This window comes from Adiantum capillus-veneris, chromosome 22, assembly GCF_014529385.1.
Source record: "Adiantum capillus-veneris isolate H3 chromosome 22, ASM1452938v2, whole genome shotgun sequence".
Lineage (NCBI taxonomy): Eukaryota > Viridiplantae > Streptophyta > Polypodiopsida > Polypodiales > Pteridaceae > Adiantum > Adiantum capillus-veneris.
The window spans coordinates 92,924,356-92,947,030 of NC_140952.1; the positions used below are offsets into that span (position 1 = coordinate 92,924,356).

At 44.0% G+C, this 22,675-nt stretch overlaps 1 protein-coding gene across 2 annotated transcripts; it reads right to left on the reverse strand.

Moving 5' to 3' along the window:
• Positions 1-2,631: 2,631 nt before the first annotated feature.
• LOC147429803 (NagB/RpiA/CoA transferase-like superfamily protein) lies at positions 2,632-22,123 on the reverse strand. Of its 2 annotated transcripts, none has more exons than XM_086496036.1 (7): positions 21,294-22,123; positions 21,107-21,214; positions 4,335-4,681; positions 3,516-4,260; positions 3,297-3,393; positions 3,166-3,220; positions 2,632-3,086 (listed from the first exon to the last, which is right to left on the reverse strand). In XM_086496036.1, the coding sequence occupies exons 1-7, from the start codon at positions 21,949-21,951 to the stop codon at positions 3,027-3,029; spliced, it is 2,070 nt and encodes a 689-aa protein (XP_086352162.1). In that variant the 5' UTR covers positions 21,952-22,123; the 3' UTR covers positions 2,632-3,026. The 2 variants fall into 2 exon arrangements, with proteins under 2 accessions (XP_086352162.1, XP_086352161.1); XM_086496035.1 differs by having other exon boundaries at positions 4,335-4,684.
• Between the last annotated feature and the right edge of the window lie 552 nt (positions 22,124-22,675).

The window sequence follows — 22,675 nt, forward strand, 5'->3', positions numbered from 1 at the left end:
TTACTTTTAATAGATTCTTACACATGTTTGTATGCAACAAATATCACCTATTACAAAGTGGCTTCTCAATGAAAACATCTAGCAAGTTGAGGACTATCTCCAAGATCATATAAATATAACCATGTTTGCTTGCCAAATGACCGTTACAAATATTATGTAGATGAAAACTCATGTCTGCCACCTATTGAAGGAGGTGATCTCAAGTTTGATTTGTTTCGTCAAAAAAATGTTAAATTGGAGGAGTTCCAAAGTTATATTCTAAATAATGTGGAAGGTTCACATGACGTTAGAAAATAAACATGTCACAAACTGGAATCTACACCCACAAGCTTAGGGATATCCAATGTTTCATGTCAGTTGTTTAAGCGGACGACTAGGCAATGTTGGCATACAAAATTGTCGACGTATGATTGCCTGTAGATTTAGCACTAAGTTGGTAATCTAGCAGGATATATGGTTTTGAAAAATACTTGCTATCTCATAAGAGGTGTAATCATTTTGGAAAATCATTTCTTGAGCTGGATGTTGGAAGTATGGGAAAACTAAATAGCCCTAAACATTGCGAATGAATTGGTAATAGTAAACCTCCAAAGTTGAAGCACTATTACATTTTGCTCAGAACAACAATTTTATTTGATGGGCTGCATACTAAGAAGAGTACACATTTTTCTAAACCAAACGATAAATTTTCCCATAAATTTCAATGGAGTGGTGATCAAACCATGTAGTTGTTTTAGCCTCACAATTTTGTTTTAGAGACATCAAATAAAATTGAAAAGGGAGTGTTTTTCCTATTCTACTGACATATCATTGAAGCTTATATTCCCACGCCATTATTATCAATAATTGCTTATTTTCTTAGGTTCATTTAAACCTTTCAAATCATAGGTAACCATGACCCATGCCAAAAGCATTAGGAAGATACCATCCGAGACAATGTTGGACACTACAAAGAAGCTCTAAAACAACCGACAAGAAAGCTAGGTTCCACATTTTGGCCCTTTCAATCCCTTAGAAAATGCTTAATATATAGACAAATTTAGCACTTCTCATTAGATATTGATATAAGCTACATAGTTTGCATGCTTGGCCTACACTAATAGTAGTTTTATGAGGATTACATTTGCTCGTATTAAATGCCTCGAACTCTTAGTCAGCTCAAAAAATCAACCGCATTCAAACAGCTAGCTATATTGGTATTAGCTAACTTTTACGGTATAAAATTCGTCTACACAACCAAAATTCCCTTTTATTAAACGTACCAAAAGATAAATGGGAGTCAAAAATTTAACCCAAAAAAAAAAACAAAAACGTAACATCTCAATATTTATGACATACCTTTCAATTTGAGACTGTAAGTGCTTTTCAGAGCATAGTTACAGGTGAAACTAGTATCTTAAAAAAACGTGAAGTTTTTTCATCTCAGAAGACAACTTTATGAATATAGAACATTATAAATTTCATTATAAAACTCCTCAAATAATTCAAAGAAGGTAGTCACTTAATAAGACATAAAAGTGTCTAGACATATAGTATTAACAGAAATTGTGGTTCACCTTCCATGAGATGATTTTCAGATTACATGTGGACCAACATACTCCCAAGAGCGAACCTTCATGTTCTCACATTTAAATTCTTAAGCATACCACATCTTGATTGGTTTTTACCTCATGGAAACAATTTTACGAATTTATAAGCACGTTTGGAACTGCGCCCAGCTTCCGAATAATCCCTATCCGATGGGTCTTGAGCTAGAGCAGTTAATTAAGAGGTAAATAGTATGGCCTATCTACCATGCAGTTAATGTGTGTGTGTGTGTGTGTGTGTGTGTGTGTGTGTGAGCGCGCGCGGTGTGTACGCAGAGAGGAGAAGAAGAGAATTTTAACGTCGTAAAAAACTATCCCGAGAGAGAGAGAGAGAGAGAGAGAGAGAGAAGAGAGAGAGATCTTTCAACTTCTCAAACATATGAAACCTGGGGAAGCACTAGCACCGATCGTGCTTTCCATCTTTGATGAATCCACAGAAATGCAATTCACAGCCCACACGAGTTCTGCCCAGCGGCACATCTGGCCCAGTTGAGAAAATTTTCGCAACATGAAAAGCCACAAAAGCCTGCAGCTATGAGCAGATAGGGTTTGGCTTGGGAAGAAGGTAGGGCCCTCAAACCTCAACCTATAATAAGGCAGATCATGTCTCTCATATTCACCACAAAGAAGCTCCATCTAGAGTCCAGACCTGTTCTATCTCAATGGCCCAGTGACTGACAGAGATTTGCTGACAAACAAAAGGTCTGTGAGGATCTACAATGGCTAGCACAGGACCAGTAGCTAAATCTACTTTAAGCTGATTAAAGCTACGTTGCAGCTCCTCTCCCCGAGTAAACAAACATCCTTGAGCTTTGAATTGTTGTGTCATAGGAACAGCCATCTTAGCATATTCCTTGATAAATTTGCGGTAGTATCCAGCCAACCCGAGGAAACCTATAATTTCTCGGCTACAAAGTGTCCCTATTTTTTTCTAAAAGTCGGGTTCATTATCGGTTGAGAGTAAACCTGTAGAGGGGGTACAAATCACCTACACTAGAAACAAACTCACATTAACGACGCTCACACCATCTACTTGAGATTCACCAGAAGAAACACGAGTAAAAAGACCTTATAGGCACCCAATTCTAGTCAAATTAAGCTGTAAGCACCAAGGCTGTCAGCATGAATACCTATGGCGATCCATCAGTTGGGAAGTCTATGGATACATAAAGCCAATAGGATCTTATTTCATTCACCAGAACATCCTTGTAAGTTACAATCATGGATTCAAACACTATACTCCTCAACTTCAAAAGATTTTTTCTAGCTGGAAAATCTGTGTAGGAGGAGGCAGCCTCTCACGGCAGACATATCAGAGAGTTCTATGATCAAAACTCCACTTTTGACCCTACTTCAGAACTCACAACAAGGATAAAATATTCCTTGAATGGATAAGGGCATTACACACTGCAGATGAGCATAATTTTGAGCAGTAGCAACTCACACAATAGGCTCTTTCCTGTATTCTCTCAATATCACGGGTACGCTTGTGGGAGGGACCTGACAAACAAGACAAGATAAGAGTGAAGAAAATAAACTTATAGAAAATACATCTCCCATTCAAAGAGTAAAATCTTACCATTCCCAATTCTGTAATAATCATCGATACGTAATCTGCCGGAGTTGCATCATACCTGGCCACCCAGAACTTTGAATGAGATTCTAATTGCATGTCTTTGACTCGACTAGTGAAAAGTAATAAGGACATACGTGAGATTGAGAAGTTGAAGATGTGAATTTTGCGACCAACCCTCTAGCTCACTTGGATCTTTCTTCCCTGGGACTTTAACAAGGGCATCTGGATCACCTGTCACCGGACACAGCTCATTATTAGTCACTCTGCGATATTTTTCAATGGCAGGCAAACCCTTCACACATACCAATTGGACAACAAAACTAGGTGCACCCGGGATGCAAACTTTAGCATACCCAGTTCGTTGAAGCAGATGGAATCCAACTGCACTCGCTCATGAAATTTGTAAGTCTCGCAGCAGACCATGACAGGCACGTGAAATGCATTTGCTACCATGGCGACCGCAGCAGAGCCAACTCTTGAATAAACAGTTCCATTTGACAAAATTGATGACGCTCCAAGAAAAACTTTTGTCACCTCTTGCATAATATACGAAACAGCATTGATATGGGTATACGTGCAGCTGATACCTCTACCGAGTAGTCTTCTAAGCAACCCTTTTCCTTCTAGCTTTGGCCTTGAATCTACTATCACCACCCTGAACTTCCGGCCTAGCTCAAATGCGCAAAGAATTATCATCTCCACAACACATGACGATGCATATGTAAGTAGAACATCCCCATCTTTTATCTTTGTCACTGCATGCTTGGTAATCTCCTTGTCTGCAAAATCGATTTTATATTGAATGAAGCGATCTATTTCAAAAATAAGCCGCGATTTTGCATCCGATTCAGATAGACTGATCTGCAGATTGGCTATACGTGTCTTCAGAAACTTGATAGCATTCCCCATGCTGATCGACAAAGGCCTACATGTTGTAAGAAATGAAACATTACTATTGACCCTGGCAGTCAAGTCACGAACCAGCGTCTTCTCTTTGGGGGTGGAATAATCCTGAATCAACTTCTTAAAAGCCAACAACATGGCCACACAACGTGCATTACCACCGCTTATATCCCCCGTAAGATATTGCAAACCAACCTACACAAGAATTCAACAGGTTTCTATACAGTCGTATAATTACATCAAAAATTGCTGAAAAGATTTATAAGTACCTGGTAAACAGCAGGGTGTGGATGCATTACATCGTCATGAAAAAACTTCGCTTCCAAGGACGGAAGTTGAGTCCCATGAACAAATTGAGGCAAATGCCGAAATAGCTCTACCCTATTCTTTGTCTCTGTCTGCTCAATCAAAGATCGTTTCTTGGCTTTTGCGACTCTGTGTTCATCATCAAATTGCATCCGTGGAGCAGGGACTTCCTTTTTCTTTTCTTTCTCTGGTGCCTTCTCTACAGCAGGGGACCTTTTCTCTGATGATGGGTCTTTCTTCTGGACCTGAGCTTTGGATGACTTGCCGCTTCCACCAGAAGGCCCAACCTCACCTTCAACAACCTTACCTCCTGCTGCCAATGAGAGATTATTATCAAAACAATTAGGCCCATGACATAATTTCTCTAAAAGGAAATTGCACTACAAATACACCTGCAAGAGATGAGAGGGTCAGAACTCCCATGAGATGCAATGGCCCCTAAGGGAAGCGCCTCTGAAGATAATTCTCTATTATATCAAAGTAAAGCAATACACAGTACATACTACAACTCTCCTTGAAGATACTTCTTTATTGCATTGATGTTAAGCAATACACAGTACACCTCCTCTCCTGTTCAGCGAGACCCTCTCACAATCTAAGTACAACTGGCACACTTTTATAGCACCTGGTTGCTGAAAGCAACCCACAAAGCGACTGCTACAAAAAAAAGTTACTTTAGAAAGGACAGAAGCAACTGCTATGAAAAATGTTTACTTTAGAAAGGACAGGGAGGCGCTGTTAGAGTTTTGGAGGTCATCTCCATGGCTTCCCCGTCTAGATCTTGTGAATGACGGGCTGTGCCCAGCCTTGTGAGGTCTAGGCATGTGGTGGAATTTTCCAGTGTTTGTCCGCCCAGCTGATTGCAGGCCTTTATAATGGGTGCCCTATTTGTGCCCTGCCCATCCCAAATTTATGGGGTTTCATAGCTGGCTTGGGCATCTTGATTGCTCCCCTATATAAGTTTGTGGCATCGTAATGATTGCCCTGAAGCTGGTTTGATTTTGTCTACGGAGGATTGCTTTATAACCTTCCAGTGTCCGATAATGGCACCAAAGAAGAATAATGTTGAGGGAAGTTTTTATGAATACAGATATACCATGGATGATGCTGTGGAGCCACGCGTTCCAGGAGTTACTTGAGAGGAAGTTTCCGGAGTTGCCAGTGTTTCCACGAGTACCACCAGGACTAAAGGTGCTCATGGAGGCGGTATTGCCTACAACCTTATCTTGATGGTGCGCAACAAGATTGAGCGGCCAAAGGCTCTTACAAACATGTCTCTTTCTTCCAAGGAGTTGAAGAAGCTTACAAAGCTTCAATGTGCTTGAGATCGGCTTAATGCAACGATCCAGTCTTTCATTAGGATTTATGCTTTATTGACATCTTGCTAGTCTATGCGACAATTGGATGCATCCTATGGCAATTTGATGTCAGTTTTGAGACACTTGATGCCTTTATGGTCTTGTTCTTGTGGTGCTAGCTAATGTGCACAATTTATGGATGTTGGCTTATGTATTGACATAGCGCCGTGTTGATGCCATTCCCAGACAGAATTTGCACATGGTCTTGCGGTGCTTGTATACGGCAGATCTTGTACACTCGCAAAGTTTTGCTCTCTTGACGTCTCTTATGCACAATGACTAGTTTATGGCACACTTTCCGTAATATTCACGTCTCTTCCTCTCAGGCGTGATTAAGGCGAAGTTCAGCAATTGACAGTTTCCAAGCTGCTTGCTTGATTTCGCGCTTGTTTATGCGCATTTCAATTTTCTGCTACTTTCAGCAGATTTGGTCTATTTTTCATATGTTATGTGCGAAGATTGGGGACGCTACGAAGTACGCTCGTATGGTGCCAGTTTTGGCAATTAAGCAATCAGTTTGAGTCTTGAGTATGCATAACCTTTTGGAGGGCCCTACACGAGGTTTTCTTTAAGATGGGGGATTCTCAAATGTTGAGAGCCTTTCGGTGATGCACGTCGTTGGAGATCCCCTGTTGTTGCCTCACCATAGGACATGTACAGATTGGACTAGGTGCTTGATAGTCGAGTTGGCTTGACACAATTGGTTCAATGTGTGCTCAGTATTTGTATATTGCCGGTCACCAGGAAGTGTATTTTGCCTATTGCCTTCTCTAAATATGTATTACATATTTTTATTTATTTTATTTTTACTTGTTTTCCCCGAAACCCTTGAAAAGGTGCAAGTGGACATTGCATGGACAATGTGAAACAGCTGTAGTCAAACGGGTTTCTCACATTAGCGCTGAATTCTCATGAGTATGGAAGCTTTCGTGCGCTTAAATGGAATTTGGGCCACTCGGCAAGTCACAAACAACTTTATAAGTTGGGAAGGGTTAGGAAATTGAACCATAAGGAGCATAGTGGATACATGTCATTAGGAGAGCCACCTGCTTCACTTCTCTCTCTCCAGAAGGTCTCTTCCCAGGTGGGGACGCCCAAATATGAGAGTGGAGGTTGCTTTTTCAATATGTTTTGCTACCTTCTGTCTGGGCAGTCATGTTCAAAGAGACCATGTCTTCCACAACCCCAACATACTACATTTCCGACGTTATTGCGCTACGCATTTCCATGACCTCTTGGACCCCCCCTGCCTCAAAAGTTTCCTCGACCACCACCTATGTTCTGACCATGATTGTTGTTCTGCTGTTGTTCTTGGTGGTTGCCTCTTCCTCGGCCTCGTCCACGACCTGAACCGCGTCCTCTTCCTCTTCCTCTGTTGTTGAAAAGGACCTATACAGAGTTGTTTCCACCCTCCGTAGAGGATTCTTCCTCAAGTTCCTTCTCTTCCACAATTAGTAAGAACACCAAATCTCGAAGATGGATGCCTGTTTTAAATAGTTTGTTCTCAGGACCCAAACCTCGCAGACAAGATTCTACTTTATCATCATTATCGATTGTAACACCAATCAATGCAAGTGACTCACATATGTTATTTATCTTCAACAAATAGTCAAAGCTTGCCTTCTCCCTTGTCTCATGTAGCGCGATAATTCTACTCACGTGCATCTCTCCCCCCCTTACACATATGGTAATGCCCCACTCGTTGGGCTTCTCAGATGACTATACAGTCTTGTGGGTTTTATGCACGTTTGACAAGGCAAGAGCCTTCTGAACAGAAACCGGTTTATCTAATTGCTAATCCCCGAAAGGTACGCACGGTTCCATCACAAGAGATTGCGAAACAGGAGAGTTTCTCGCGTGAAAACTTATCCAAATCAAAGGGAAAGTGTAAGGTGCAGCAAAAGTGAATGTTGAACTTTGCTCAAGGTGAGTGCTCCGAACTGTGCTCAAGGGTTCCTTTTTACTTACCGAAGGAGAGCCTTCCGTTCCTTTAGTGAAAGAGTGCAAATGATCACAAACAAAGTGGGTAAACACTGTGCATGAAGGTACTGAGACTGAGAGATAGAGAGAGGAATACGACACCAAAAAAGTTGTCAAACCCTCCTCCAAAGGCCCCACTCTCTATGGCGAGAGCGGTCTACTATTGATTGCACAAATCTCTACAATGCTATGGATTTGCCTACGACGTCGACAACGATGAGGACGACGACGAGACGGGCTGAAAGCTGAAAACGCTAAGGGCTGGAATCTCTAAATCTTGTATCTTCTAAATTCCGACTCTATGTCGGTGTCGACGGCGGTGGCGGCGATGCGATGACGACGCGCTGAAAACGTAGATGCTGAAATCTGAGTTTTCTGGGCTGAATCTGCAAACGCTGGCTGATCTGACCGCGAGGATTTGTTTCGGAAAGGTGAGATCTGCTAGGTTCGGGGGCTGCGGTAAGGAGTCTATACGCTGAAAATGCAAACGCTGATGCAAATATGGTACTTGTCATCGAGGAACTGCAAAACTCTAGGCTGAATTGCTGTCCAAAAACGCTAGGGCTGATCTGATGTCTTGCTGCAAAAACGCTAAGGAATCTGCTCCAACAGGGGAATTGGTTTCCCGCAAGTTTTGGGGTTGTTATGCTGCCGAAATTTGGCCAAACAGGTGGTATCTAGCTAGATACAGGTAAAGGATTCCCAAGACTCTACTTTGTAATTTACCCTCTCAAAGAATGAAGAAATACTGAAAGGGGCGCCAATTTTGGGGCCTACAAGTTGTTGGCGTCTGCGCTTCCGAGCCATGTGTGTATTCAAGTGTTAATTCTCATCGCAAGTTCTCTTTGCAAAGTGCTCTGTGTGTGTGTCTAAAGTAAAGAATTTCAGGTGAAAGCCAACGCCTACTGCCCCACGGGCCGGTTTCAGCATGATGCTCAAGAACCTAGAGAATCCAAGGAGCGGAATGCTCAAGATACTTCAGAACTCAGAAAAGATCCATGAACATCAATCCAGAACCACAGCCAAGAAATATTTCGGGAAGGATATAAAGAAGGTCTTTAGACCTCAGAACACTCTGGTCAAGTTTCATACTTTTGACAGAAGGGAAGATGTTCCGAAAGCTACCGCCTTCATTCGACAGTTTGAAGTTGCCTTTGCCAATGGCAATTTCTCAAAAGCGTCGAAGGTGAGGCATGTGGCCAAACACCTCAAGGGGATTGCAAGTACTTGGTGGTATACCAAAGCTCTGCAAGGAACTTACAACAAGACTTGGATTCAATTCAGGGCTGAATTTTTCCGAAAAAAAAAATTCCTCTATGCTTTGAGGAAGGCATCCAAGAAGATTGGGATTGGTTTGCCCAATAGAAATACGAGCGAGTCCAAGCAAGTAGTGGTTCACTCTTGCCAAGGTAGCTCCACTCTTGACCTTCTCTGAGGAAGGAAAGATGAAGAAATTCAATGGACTTTTGGCCGACCTTCTGTACAGGAACCGGATTAGCTAATTGCTAATCCCCTTCAAGTACGCACAATTCCATAGCGAAGGAATGCGAAAACGGAGAGTTTTCTCGCATGAAAACTCCTCCGATTTACATGGGAACTGTCCCATTGCGTGCGGGAGCACCTGAGACACGCGTAGGCGTGCTCGCTCCGCTCGAAACGGTCCAAAACAGAGAATTACAACCTGGGTTTTGCACCTAAACTGCAGGGAAATGCCAGGGGAGCCTCGAAAAGGCCTTGGGATGCATGTACAAGGCAGTAGGCACCTAAAAGTGGCAAAACAGAAAATTACAGCATGCTGAAATTGACCTGCAGCTCACTAGAAAGCTTCCATACCGCAAGGGAAAGTGTCCTTGACGTGTACTTTTGACCTAGAGGGATATTTGCGCCGTTATGCTGGCGAAATTGGGTCAAAAACCTTCAATTACAATGATGGACAGGTCTGGACAGCTTGGTGAGGGCTAGGTGCAAGGGTTCAGATCGTTTATTTGTTAGGGGAGTCTCGGGAAAGCATTGGGTGCTTGTACAGGCCGTTTTGGAGAGATTCCGCAAGGAATCTCGTAAAATTCAAGGAGCAAGTGACCCTGCAGGTGTGAGAGCTTGAGGGCTACCCAGAAAAGTGATCGACACGCGGATCAGAGCTCAAAACAGAGAATTCAGCGAGCTGCAATTACTCGCCAAGTGCTGCAATTTCTCGCCAGGTTTTGCAAAGATTGCTGCTTTTGGGCATTTACAAGGTGGTCCAACTGCCACAATTCAGTACAAAACTACAAATTTCTCAGGAGAGGAGAAAGAATGTATGGAATTGGCTGTAAATAACTAGCTGCATCAGTGGACCACGTATTTTGATGTCCATGGGGAGCATGATGAACAGAGGATTCAGACAATTCCTCTCTATCTACGCAGTAAGGCGCTTACTTGGTGGCGCGACATAACAACTAGATCCGAGCTAAATCCTTAAACTCTTCCGATGCACCTGACAGCATCAGTTTCAACCAGTGTTTTGCATCAATTTCGCCACCGTTTTGCATCAGGTTCAACCAGAAAAGGGGCTATATTTTGTATACATAAGAGACCTCGGGAGATGCTCTCTCACAAACGGGAGCGCATAGCAATATAAAATATACTCGGATAAATAAAATTTATCACTTAATATTGAAGCCAGAGGATATAGAGAGAAATAGATGGAGAGAGAGAGAGAGAGAGAGAGAGAGAGAGAGAGAGAGAGAGAGAGAGAGAGAGAGAGAGAGATAAAGTGAGAAGATCGACACAATACTGGGGACCAGAAGATGGGTTGGTCCCCCCCCCCCGTAATAGTATCTTTATTATTGAGGAGAAGTCTATACAAGCACTTGAACCGAAAGTATTACCACGTTCGTTCTAGAATAAGACTTGATGGTTCCCGGAAGCCTCAGCTTCCGATTCCTAGGGCAAAACCCTATTCCAAGGAACTTCCGTTCCTTATTCCAATTCCTCGAGAATCAAGGTTCTCGCCTCTGGATCTCACCTTCCAGACTCAGGGCATGACATCCCTGCAACTCTCTTTTAGAACTCTATTTCCAGAGTCCTCTTCCCGCAAAACAACTCTGCTTTCCCGGACACGAAGTCCTTACTTGGGAATCCCAACTTCCGGATCGCAACTTGAGAGACTACCTCTCTCCGATCCGTGGATCTACTTCCCAAACTCAGGTACGAAACCCCTGGGCTCATCTGGCTCTAGTTCCTCAGAGCGCTTTTCTTCTGCAGAGACTCATACCTTCCTCTGCTCCTACTCCCTCACTAAGCGGAAGTACACCTGAACAAATACTCAGAGTTCATAACATGAAAATCGTTACCTTCAAAGTCTTGACGCTCGAAACGCAACTCCGTTCTCAAAAAGCAATTCCCCGGAAGAGATCTCTCCATAGAAAATCCTCTCTTCCAATCCTACACACAAAAGAGGTGTGTTCTGCGGTTCCTTCTCATAAATCAGCCCCGTCTACGACGTTTAGGGGCTGAAATCAGAGAAAAACAGCAGCTTGTCGCGATGGAAACACGCTCCGTAGGCACTTCTTCGCGAGGGAACTCGCGCACTGGGTCTTGGCGACATCTGGTACACTTGGGGCAGGGAATACCCATCACCTAGTCCTTTCCTACCGAACTTACGATACAATCTCCTTCACGATGGTCTATGTCACCCATCCTATGACGCATCAGAGATGTCCGTTCCCGGATGGTCGGATACTTCTTTCCGATGCTCCCTGTCACCCATCCGATGTGACGCATCAGAAGTACCCGTTCCTGGTGGCCTTACAAATATTCCCGTTCTCAGTGTTCCCGTCATTACTTTAAATGACGCACTAGGAATACTCTGTACTCGGATGTCTCCAATGAGAAAAGCCCTCACTTAAAATTCCAATAATTCATTTAGAATTATTTTTCCTTGGTGTTCCAAGCAAGAAAACCCTCTCACTTATAAATCCAATAATTCATTTATAATTATTTTTCTATAAGATAAAGCCAATTTAGCAACATGCTCAATGGCCAATCTCCCAGAGGAAGTACAAAAGAGGAGAGACAATGTGTAGACTATGTAAACATCAAGGTGGTCTATACGATGAATGTAGAATGAATCTGTAACGGACTTGGACACTCCAAGTCAAGAATCTACCACGACAACACCAAATAACCACTTCAAAACACTTCACAGTTCACAATTGATTCAACACTGGCCCGACGGAGTTCCGTGCCTAGAGATATTGGCCCCATAGACTGGCGCCTCTTTCGGTATTTCCTTTTGTATTAATTTGAGTTCAAGGTACAAAAGAGCGGGCAGGTGCTCACACTCAAGACTCTACGTCCAGATGCTGTGAGTTGTGAGAGGCCTACCCCTGTATTTAAAGGTTACAAGGGTTGCCAACAGCAGAGCCCAAAAGCTGAAAATCAAAAGCTCCGGTAAAAGCTTGTGCTTTTTTTTTCTCTCTCAAGTTCTCTCTCTCTTGCCCTAGAATTTTAAAGCAAGAGTTCTCATTCTCTCTATTCAATTTGCGTAGAAATAGCAATATCCAAAAGTTGTCGTACAGCCAACGTAAATCACTCCGCGAGTTCCACCACAAATCCCAGACGTCCGTACTGCTGCCACGTGTCATGTCAGAATTAGGGTTAGGGTTTCAGCAGAATTAGGGTTTCGGACAGCCACATCATCACTTTGTGACATACCCCCCTCTTGAAAGCATTGTAACGATTACGCCTGCAAAACAGACAGAGGCCATAAACCGTCTTAGCAGACACTGACTGTTAGTACCTACGTACTAGGAACACACATCTAGCACATGTACCAATCGACAGTCACATCACACGACATCACTAGACATTCAACATTCATTAGGATCTTAGACCATGATTTATCGGCAATGCAGCTAGCAATCGCATCTAGATCCAGTCAGGACCTCATCGATGCCCGATTGACTAACCCCTATTGCAACCATGTCTATTCGAGATCAATTAGACCAAAATGTTGCAGTCATTTTGTCTGTCAGTTCCTGCACTTAAAAACAAGTTAAGAACAAATCAATTTCATATTCAGGAATTCCACTTCATAAAGTCATACAGCAGAATACTGTCAGCTCTCAATATCCCTGAAGCTCAAAGAGACATCAGTGACTTTAGTATACAAAAATCAAAGCATCTGTTGACAAAGGAGCGGAGTAACTCCCCTCTTGTGCATCCCACTGCACTAGATCTCCGGCCAAGCTGAATTCTGGGTTCCATTTGGAGTAGACTATGCTAAACCAAAAGCTTCGAGGTAAAGTTTCACAATCTGTAGAGTATCTGCTAGGTCCTCCTCCTCCATCCACTTCGAATCCAATGCAGGATAGTTCTTGAATTTAACCAAGAACCACCTTCGGACTTTACCTTTATTCTTTATGTGCTTATGTGCCAAAATCTGTTCAGGAACAAGGATCTCCACGTTTTCTTCCACTTCGGGTTGCTCATCAGGCTCCCCATCGTCAAGCACATCACCTTTAAAAGGTTTCAAGAGACTCACATGGAATGCATTATGAATCCTCCAAGTGTCAGGCAGTTTCAGTCGGAAGGAGACATCATTGATCTTTTCAGAGATCTAGAAAGGTCCGTAGTATCGCATACTAAGCTTTGGAAAAAGCCTCTCCTTTCCCTTCTTCTTTCTCAGGCGTGCCTTCTCAAAACGTAAGAGCACCCAATCATCCTCCTTCAATTTCAAATCGCCACGATGGCGATCCGCTGCCTTTTCTTGTCGTTCTTACGATTTCTGCAAAGCCTCGCAGACCTTGGCAAAAGCCATGTCTAAGTCACGCGTATACTCATCCGCTCCAAAAATCTTATCTTTCATGCTTAGGAAGGGTGGAACCTTCGTAGCACCTTCAACAATCTCAAATGGCGCCTTCCCTGTTGAAGAGTGTATCATGTTATTGTAGGCAAATTCCACCAAAGGTAGATACTTTTCCCATTGAGTCTTTTGATCCGAGATATAAGACTTCAATAAATCTAAAACCACTAAATTGGCAATCTCAGATTGCCCATCAGTCTGCGGGTGGAACGATGATGAGAACTGCAACCACGTGCCAATGTTCTCCCAAATTGCCTTCCAAAACAAACTCGTAAATCTGGGGTCCCTGTCGGAGTCAATCGTCTCAAGCATGCCATGTAATCTGAAGATCTGGTCCACAAACAGTCTCACTGAGTGATTTGGCTTGACTGTTTTCTTCATGGAATGAAATGAGCCTGCTTGCTAAATCTGTCAATAACAGTCTAGATACCATCATGACCACTCTGTGTTCTCGGGAGATCAAAAATGAAATCCATTGCAATACTTTCCCAGGGGCAGGTGGGTATGGGTAAAGGCTGTAACAATCCCTGTGCTTTATGCCTGTCAAACTTGGCCTTCTAGCATACCAAGCAACTGCGCACAAACTCTTCTACATCCTTCTTGAGTCTCAGCCAAAGGAAGTATCTCTCTACCCCTTTCATGGTGGTAGCGATGCCGCAGTGACCCGTAAAAGGTGGACAGTGGCATTCAGTCATAACCTTTTCCCTCAATGGCTGTGTAACGCACAGCATGGTTTTTCTCATCAAGTAGCCATCCCGAATGGAATATCCTGCTATTGTCTCCCCATCCCGTATCCGTGTGAAAACATCTGCAAAATCTGGATCTGTGGCATACTGGTCGACCATATCCTCAAAGCTCCTATGATGTATCACGGAAATAGCCAGAACCAACGGCTTCCGAGCAAAGCATCTGCCACCACATTCTTCTGTCCTGAACATGGACAATCTGGAAGTGAAACTATGACAAGATGTTCGCCCACCGCATCTGCTTTTTCGATAGCTGCTTCTGTGACAAGAAATAGCGCAAACTCTGATGGTCTGTAAAAACAGTAAAATCCGCTCCGAGTAGGTAATGCTGCCACTGAGTAAGAGCATGGATAACCGCCAAAAGCTCTTTCTCATAAATCTGTGTTGTCATTTCCGGCCTTGAGAACAATCGGCTCTCGTAAGCAATGACATGGCCTTCTTGCATCAAGACCGCACACAGACTACGACCACAAGCATCACAATATACTTCAAAAGACTTCTGCAAGTCCGGCAGAGTCAAAACTGGTCTCCTAGTCAATTTCTCTTTCAATGTCTGAAAGGCAGCCACCTCTGTGGGTCCCCACGAGAAAGGGACTCCTTTCTATGTCAAGATATGCAAAGGGGAAGCAACCTCTGCAAACTTTCGAATGAATCGCCTGTAGTACGAACACAGTCCCAAGAAGCTTCTAACTTCATGGACATTCTTCAAATCGGGCCAATCACAGATAGTCTCTATCTTGGTCGGATCCATTTGCACTCCTGCTGCTAACACAATGTGTCCCAAAAAGTGTATCTCTGGTAGGAAAAATTCACTTTTCTTTGTATTAATCACTAACTGGTGATCTCGTAATGCCTGAAAGACCTGAAGCATATGATCTCTATGTTCTGCCTCATTCTTGGAGAAAACAATGATATCATCAAAGAAGGTGCCAACAAATAGCCTGTACTCTCGAAATATCCTGTCCAACATCCGGTTAAATGTTGCAGGAGCATTGGTTAAGCCAAAAGGCATAATCAAAAACTCAAATAACCCAAAAGTCGTTCGAAATGTTGTCTTGTAGACGTCTCCTGACGCGATTCTGATCTGATGATATCCACTCTTCAAATCAATCATGCTAAAGCACGAGGATCCCTGTAATCTATCGAGTTTATCATCGATCCTAGGAATCGGAAATCTGTTCTTCATGGTGATTTTGTTGAGAGCTCTATAATCGATGCACATTCTCCAAGATCCGTCTTTCTTCAAAACCAACAACACTGGAGAGCAATATGGTGAAGTACTAGGCTGGACAAGACCCTTTTTCAAGAAGTCTTTCACTTGGTTTATAATCATTTCATTCTGTGCTCGGCTCACACGGTAAGGTGGCCGGTTCGGTGGTGTGCTTCCAGGTATCAAATCAATGGTATGATCTTCAGGACGAGCAGGTGGTAACTCGCCTGGTAGGCCCTCTAAGAAGCAATCGGCATGAGAGTGGAGACAATCTTTGCGTTCTTTATCAAGTTTAGACATATTTGTCCTATCCTCATCACTCAACTGTTTCATAAAGATCGAGTAAACAAACAGACTGAATTTCATTAATTTAGAAATGGCCGAAGCCGATACAATAGGGACAGACTCGCCCTTCAGTTTAATGTCAAGTACAATGGTTCTGCCCTTCTCTGTAGTCAATGTCGCTTTCCTCGCCCGATAGTCGACCACGGTGTTGTTCGTGGTACCAGAGAATTCCCAAGAGAACATCACAACCTTCCAAAGGCATTATGTAAAAGTCCTCATGCCCCAAATACCCCTAACAATGCAACCGAAGTTTGCCAATGACAGGTGTAATGGCTACGTCCCTGCCGGGTGCTGCTAGAACTGCCTCCGCAAGTGGTCCCATCCGGTCGGGAGTGATCTCAAGCCGCGCCACCAATTCCGGGGAAATGAAGTTGGCCTTGGCTCCTCCATCAAAGAAGATCAGGGCCTCTTGGTCTTTCACTTTGCCCCAAGCTCGGCAAAGTTCTGTACTCTCGTCCATTGTGTTGGGATCGGTACCCACACAATCTGGAACCAGACCTGACTCCCGTTTTCATCTTGCCTTTTCTTCCACGTTCCTCAGCTGCTCTCAAACTCTCAAGCCTTTCGTCGTCCATGTCATTCTGTTCTGTCTGTGTCTTTTTAGGACACTTCGCGGGGATATGTCCAGGCTCCCCGCATCCGAAGCGCTTCCCCTCCCTGATGAAGCGAGCTCTCTCCTGAGGAGTAAGCTTGGGTCGTGCATCTTTCTTTTCTGGGTTGCTCTTTCTCTTTCTACTTTCATTTGTAGAAGTCTGTTCAGCTCTTTGTGTCATGACCTCATCGATGGGGTAGGTCAGACTGCCAGAGTGAATGGCAAAACCCCGTTTTGCATGACTCATCAACTCCTAAATAGAAGCAGACTTCTGTGCCAAGCAGTGATCTCGGATCTCTGTAGGTAGACCCAAGGTAACCGCTCAATCTGTTCTCTGAACAAGATCTTCTTGAATGAAGAGGTGGGTAGAAAAGAGCTCCAGAATCTCTCGCAATAAGCGTCGGCTGTATCTTTCTTGGTCATCCGACGATGGTTCCAAGCAACTCATATATCGCGTTCATACTCTTGAGTCAGCCAAGAAGAAATAAAAAGCTTCTTAAATTTCAGCCATTTAACTGGCGCAGTCTTGTTTAAAAGAAGCGTGGACCACCAAGTCCGAGCATTCCCCTTAAAGTAAGAGGTAGCGTCCTCCCCGAAAGCGATGTCAAACTGCTGTACAAAAGACAGCCTTCGAAGCATCTCTATATCCCGAAAACGTGTCAAATTTAATTGACTGTCCACCTTCCTTAAACTCTCGGACCTTCTTGTTTTTATCTTCCAGAAAGTCATATTGGTTGGCTTTATAAAAATTATTCTTCTTTGCATTAAAGTTGTTGTCGTCAGAGTTTGAACTATCTGTAGACGAGTCCTCTGTAGAATTGTCACTCAATGGGCGAGATTTAGACTTCTTTGCCTTTTTCTTGCCCCTTCCGAAGCGTTGTTTCTTGCTTCGCCTTTTGCCTTTGCGGTCTTCTTCGCTAGAGTCAGATGAGCTAGAAGAACTGTCAAAAGAAGAAGAAGAAGAAGAACTGGGTACTTCTTCAAATCGAACACGCTTCTTCTGTTTCTTTGTCTTTTCAAATGTCGACTGACGACCCAAATAACCCTTGAAGTCAATGGCTTTCTTCTGCTTTTTGCCGTGCTTTTTAACTTTGTTTTGCGCGTCAACAAGCTGAGCAATCTGTGCATCAACCACCTCTTCTAATTCCTTCTCTGAATATTTCTTGTGAGCGGGTTTTGGGGGTGGTGGTGTGGTTTTCTGCCACTGGGCATGTGCTTCCTGAAAAAAGCCTCGCTCATATATTTTGCAAATTTTGGATCCTTCGCAAAATTTAGCATCATCTTTGTTGCATCGCCGATCAATTGACGACGCTCCATCTCTCAACGCTCCGCCTGAGTGGGCCGAGGCGGGCCATACTCCTTGCCGGAATCTTCGTTGTGATCCCTTGCCGCATCTCCGGATGCAGAGGGAGTCGACCGATCCTTGTGTGAAGCCATAGGTGCCGCGGATAAAAAAAATTGGGAACAGATTTCCCGTAGAAGAGAAATCGATCGCGCTCTGATACCACTATAACGGACTTGGACTCTTCAAGTCAAGAATCTACCACGACAGCACCAAATAACCACTTCAAAACATTTCACAGTTCACAATGGATTCAACACTGGCCCGGCGGAGTTCCATGCCTAGAGATATTGGCCCCAAAGACTGGCGCCCCTTTCGGAATTTCTTTTTGTATTAATTTGAGTTCAAGGTACAAAAGAGCGAGCAGGCGCTCACACTCAGACTCTGCGTCCAGATGCTCTGAGTTGTGAGAGGCCTACCCGTGTATTTAAAGGTTACAAGGGTTGCCAAAAGCTGAAAATCAAAAGCTCCAATAAAAGCTTGTGCTTTTTTTTTTCTCTCAAGTTCTCTCTCTCTTGCCCTAGAATTTTAAAGCAAAAGAGTTCTCATTCTCTCTCTATTCAATTTGCTTAAAAAAAGCAATATCCAAAAGCTGTCGTACAGCCAACGCAAATCACGCTGCAAGTTCCGCCGCAAATCTCGGACGTCCATACTATTGCCACGTGTCATGCCAGAATTAGGGCTAGGGTTTCTGGCAGAATTAGGGTTTCGACAAAAATAGGGTTTCAGCAAAATTAAGGTTTCGGGCAGCCACGTCATCACTTTGTAACAAAATCAATGTCGGTGCATAATGCCATGTGATGTGACCTAGATCCCAATGGAAAAAGACTGACGATCGTGCCCATGTGTGGAGAAAGAGGCATCGATGCTGCTCCACTGCCTTGAGGAGCCGACTAAAGAATCCCACAAACTGCGAAGAGTATGCAACAGCTATGGAAGAGTATGCAACAGCTATGTCCATATGGATGTCAAAACGGTGGACATAGGGGAGGATTGTGAGCTCAGAATGTGGGCACATCGAACCTTCCACGTCGTCCAAAGCGTGATGTTGCATATAGTGGTGAATATTGTGTCAGTGGCATACATCCAGTTGGTGATCTGCATTTGGGATCATCTTTAGAGTGCCCCGTCTATAACCCAAAGGAGTAAGCAATAAGACCGGATCCGTGAGCAAGCCTTGGAAAAAGGTGCGTGACTCCGGAAATTGCAAAAGCCATGTGTTGCCCCCACATCACGAACCCATTGTGGATGACCACTCAAATCAACAAACAACAAATTGTCATCCACACTAGCTTCGCAAAGAGACAAACCCAAACACAATGCCAAAGACTTGGGATCTGGATTACATCTCTTACAAGTCGGGTCATGACTAGTGATTGCCGACCAAGTACCAAGGTCCAACAGGCAATCCTGCATTTGCTATTGTCCACAAAAAATATATATATATATCTTGCAGCTAATCCGGAGGGTCCAAATGCATGACCAAAACTGTTTCTAGAAGGCAAGGAGGATGCGTTGATCCTGCCTCTGATTGGCGTGGACAGTGAGGAGGGCGCCGAGTCTTCAAAAAAAGTCTCCTCCCAAAGGAAACAAAGTACTCAAAAAAGGATATAGGGGCTCCATCATGGCTCAACAAAGGCCACTGCCACTAACCAGTTATCCCACTCCATCTGACCAAGTGGCTTTCCTTGCCAAATCCACAGTCTCCAAAGTGGTGTCTCCTCAGTAGTGAAGACAGGGTCACAAGACCTCCTCTCGAAAGAACCTACCACTCTGATAGTGGGCAGCCCATTGCTCAAGCAGCAAAACCTCACCCTGAAACTCGTCCAATGTGACGTCCATAATATAGTTACCAGGAATGGGAAACCGGAACGGGGAACGCGGAACAGCAACTCCCACAAAATGCCATTCCCCGTTACAAGTACTCACGTTTGACACACGGAACGGGGATTTGGAACGGGAACTTAGAATGGGAACGGGGAACGGAGACCTGAAAACCGCCATTCCCTGTTACTATGAGACTCCATATGATAGCCGGTCTCCGCAATGCTAAAGACGAGATCCTCCTGCTGAGCAACACCTGGGTCTCCCAAGTGAGGATCGACCATCCGTGATGGAAGATAAACGAGTCTTTTCCCTGATGAAGGTGTGTCAATCGTGTGAGCCTCATCAATCTCTCTCATACGGGCGGTAACCACTGTGCGAAACCCGTAGCCTGTCCCTACGCCTGACTAGCCAACTTGCATATCTCGGCCGAGGGGCCTAAACCCTAGCAAGAGCAGAAGAAGAAGAAGTCTTTACCAACTTTCTGATCCTCGTTGAGTGGCCTAGTTATTATTAAAGAAAGGGTTAAGATTAGAACCCTAAGCCCCAGCCAACTTATGGGACCCCGTCCGATGGAGCCCAAGTTATTAAAAATAAAGCTTGACCCCCACACACACACAACCCCTTGCATATAAACTGATAATGTGACAATTGTAAGGACCACCCGGAAAGAGCATGCTGATGTGGCAGACTATACGGGACGCCTGCGTTTGACGCTGTTGACGTGGTAGAATTGTACGGATTTCCGCAAACTGCACCAACAGCTTTTGGTAGTCATCTTTTGGACTAGATGCTTTTAGACTTTATGCTTCTCATGTAAATTGCTTTTGAATGGCCAAAGGCCCTTAGATTCGTATTGTGGGCTCTCTCTGTCTTGCATTCTACCACGTGGAGAAGCAGAGCAGAGCCACAAAGTTGTACATTGTTCAAGCAATATAAAGAAATACCTTAAGGGTGCCGTCGTTTGGGGCCAGTGCTCTCTTGGGGTGGAACTCTGCCACTCCACGTCTCGTGTGCGTCTCTTTCAGTTCAATTGTTTTGAAGCGCTTAGAATTTGTTCAATCTATTCTTTTTCGTTGGCACGTGGTGCCCTTCCGTTACACAATGCGTGTCCTCTCGCATAACAAACATCCTTCTAAATCTCACATATGCATTCCACACAAGGGACTGCCTTGCTACCAGCTCGACGCACGAAAACAGGAGGCGTATCAAAACAAGACGTAATCTCTCTCTCTCTCTCTCTCTCTCTCTCTCTCTCTCTCTCTCTCTCTCTCTCTCTCTCTCTCTCTCTCTGTGTGTGTGTGTGTGTATATATGTACATATATATATATATATATATATATATATATATTCATTTCAATTGTTGCAGTTTCTATTCATGTGTTCAATTGATTTCTCACTTGGGTGTCCAAGCTTGTTACAGTGGTATCAGAGCTTAGACAATTTGTAGAAAGGGGTCAAATCAAAGCGCAATCAAGTAAAGCAAGACCTACCACTTTCTCGTGCAGCTCGCTTTGCTTCTCGGTCCGCCTCTTGTTTAGCCCTCCTCTCAGCCTTTGTTGTCCTCTCTTTTAAAGGTTTTGAAGGTTCTTCTTTGTCCACTGAAGTAGGAACTTGGCTGGATAAGTCAAAATCACTTTGGCTTCCATAATTTCATTAAAAGGCAGGTCCAAAACATACCTGTCGGTGGTAATATCTGAGCAGGAGGCTGTGGTGGCAAGCTACTTGCATAAACTCTAGTAACAGGAGGCGGTGCTTGTTGATGCTGCTGCTGCTGTTGCTTAAATAAAGAAAACTCACCACCTGTGGAAAATCGACTGGCTGAAGGTGAATCAGCATGGTCCTCTCGCAAGCTCAAAATCTCAATGCCAGAGCTCATCCTGCTAGCCGAAGGAGAGAGGTCCGGCCCTTCAGAAGAGGGCACGCCAGTATATCTGCCATTGCTGGCAGGAGACAGAGCAGGAGAATTGCCAAGGACAGAATCTGCTGGGTTGTAGCTGCCTTGCAAGGGTATTTCCACAGATGGCTGTTTGCGAGGAGGGGGAGAAGGCACAGGGAGAGGCGTCGTTCGGGCGGGAGGATCGGGTAAACGAGGCGTTATGAATACAGGAGAGGGAGAATCCGCATTAGCATTAGGGCTGGAGTTAGCACCAGCGTTTACTGGCATCGGCACCGCTGAAGAATTCGGGTTAGGGTTTTCAGATTCAGAGCCTGGGGTGACAAAACCTACCTGGCGGACCTTGGGATCGATAACGAAGCGAGGTCCTCTTCTGCTATCCATGGCGCCCTCGCCTTCGTCTCCTGCAGCAAGCTCAATCCTCACATCCAAGCCTGGCATTCACACCCCTGCCTGCCTCGGCAAGACGTTGCTTAGCCAAAAAGTGGAAAATTTGGACTCTGCAAAAGTTGCCATCTAAATTGGCGAGAGAGAGAGAGAGAGAGAGAGAGAGAGAGGAGGAGCAGGAGGAGGAGGAAGAGAAATTTTACAGTCGTAGGAACAATTTCAAGAGAAGAGGGAGATGAGGGACGAGGGAGATTTAACTCTTGTCGAGAGAGGGAGAAAAGGAAAAGAAGGAGAGTTTAATGTCATGGGAACAATCCCAAGAGACTTCAACGATCTATTTCACGAGTCTTGAACTCAAGACATGAGACAAAGAGAAAGATAAATATAGAAAAAGGGGAAAGAAAGATTCATCAACATTTTATACACGCCAAAGTAAACTAGCTATAAGAGAAAACCGTTTGCAAAGTGTAATTGTCAACATGGTGTCTTATTATGAAATCAACAAAAAAAGAGCCTTTCCTATGACATAGTTGTGCCATATAAAAATGGTGCGGTGTAGTGATTTGGCATATGCATAATGTGAAACTAAAAAATTTACCTCACTCTTAATGCTTTTGTTATGTGGGACCAAGTGTCATAATGTACATAGTGTGATATATGCAAAAACGAATGCCACGGTTGCAATTGTGTACATACCTTGTTGAGCAAGCGAGGCCCTAGACGCGGCACTTATGCGTGTTTTATCACATTAAAACGTGCTTGATTTGCTTTAGAATTG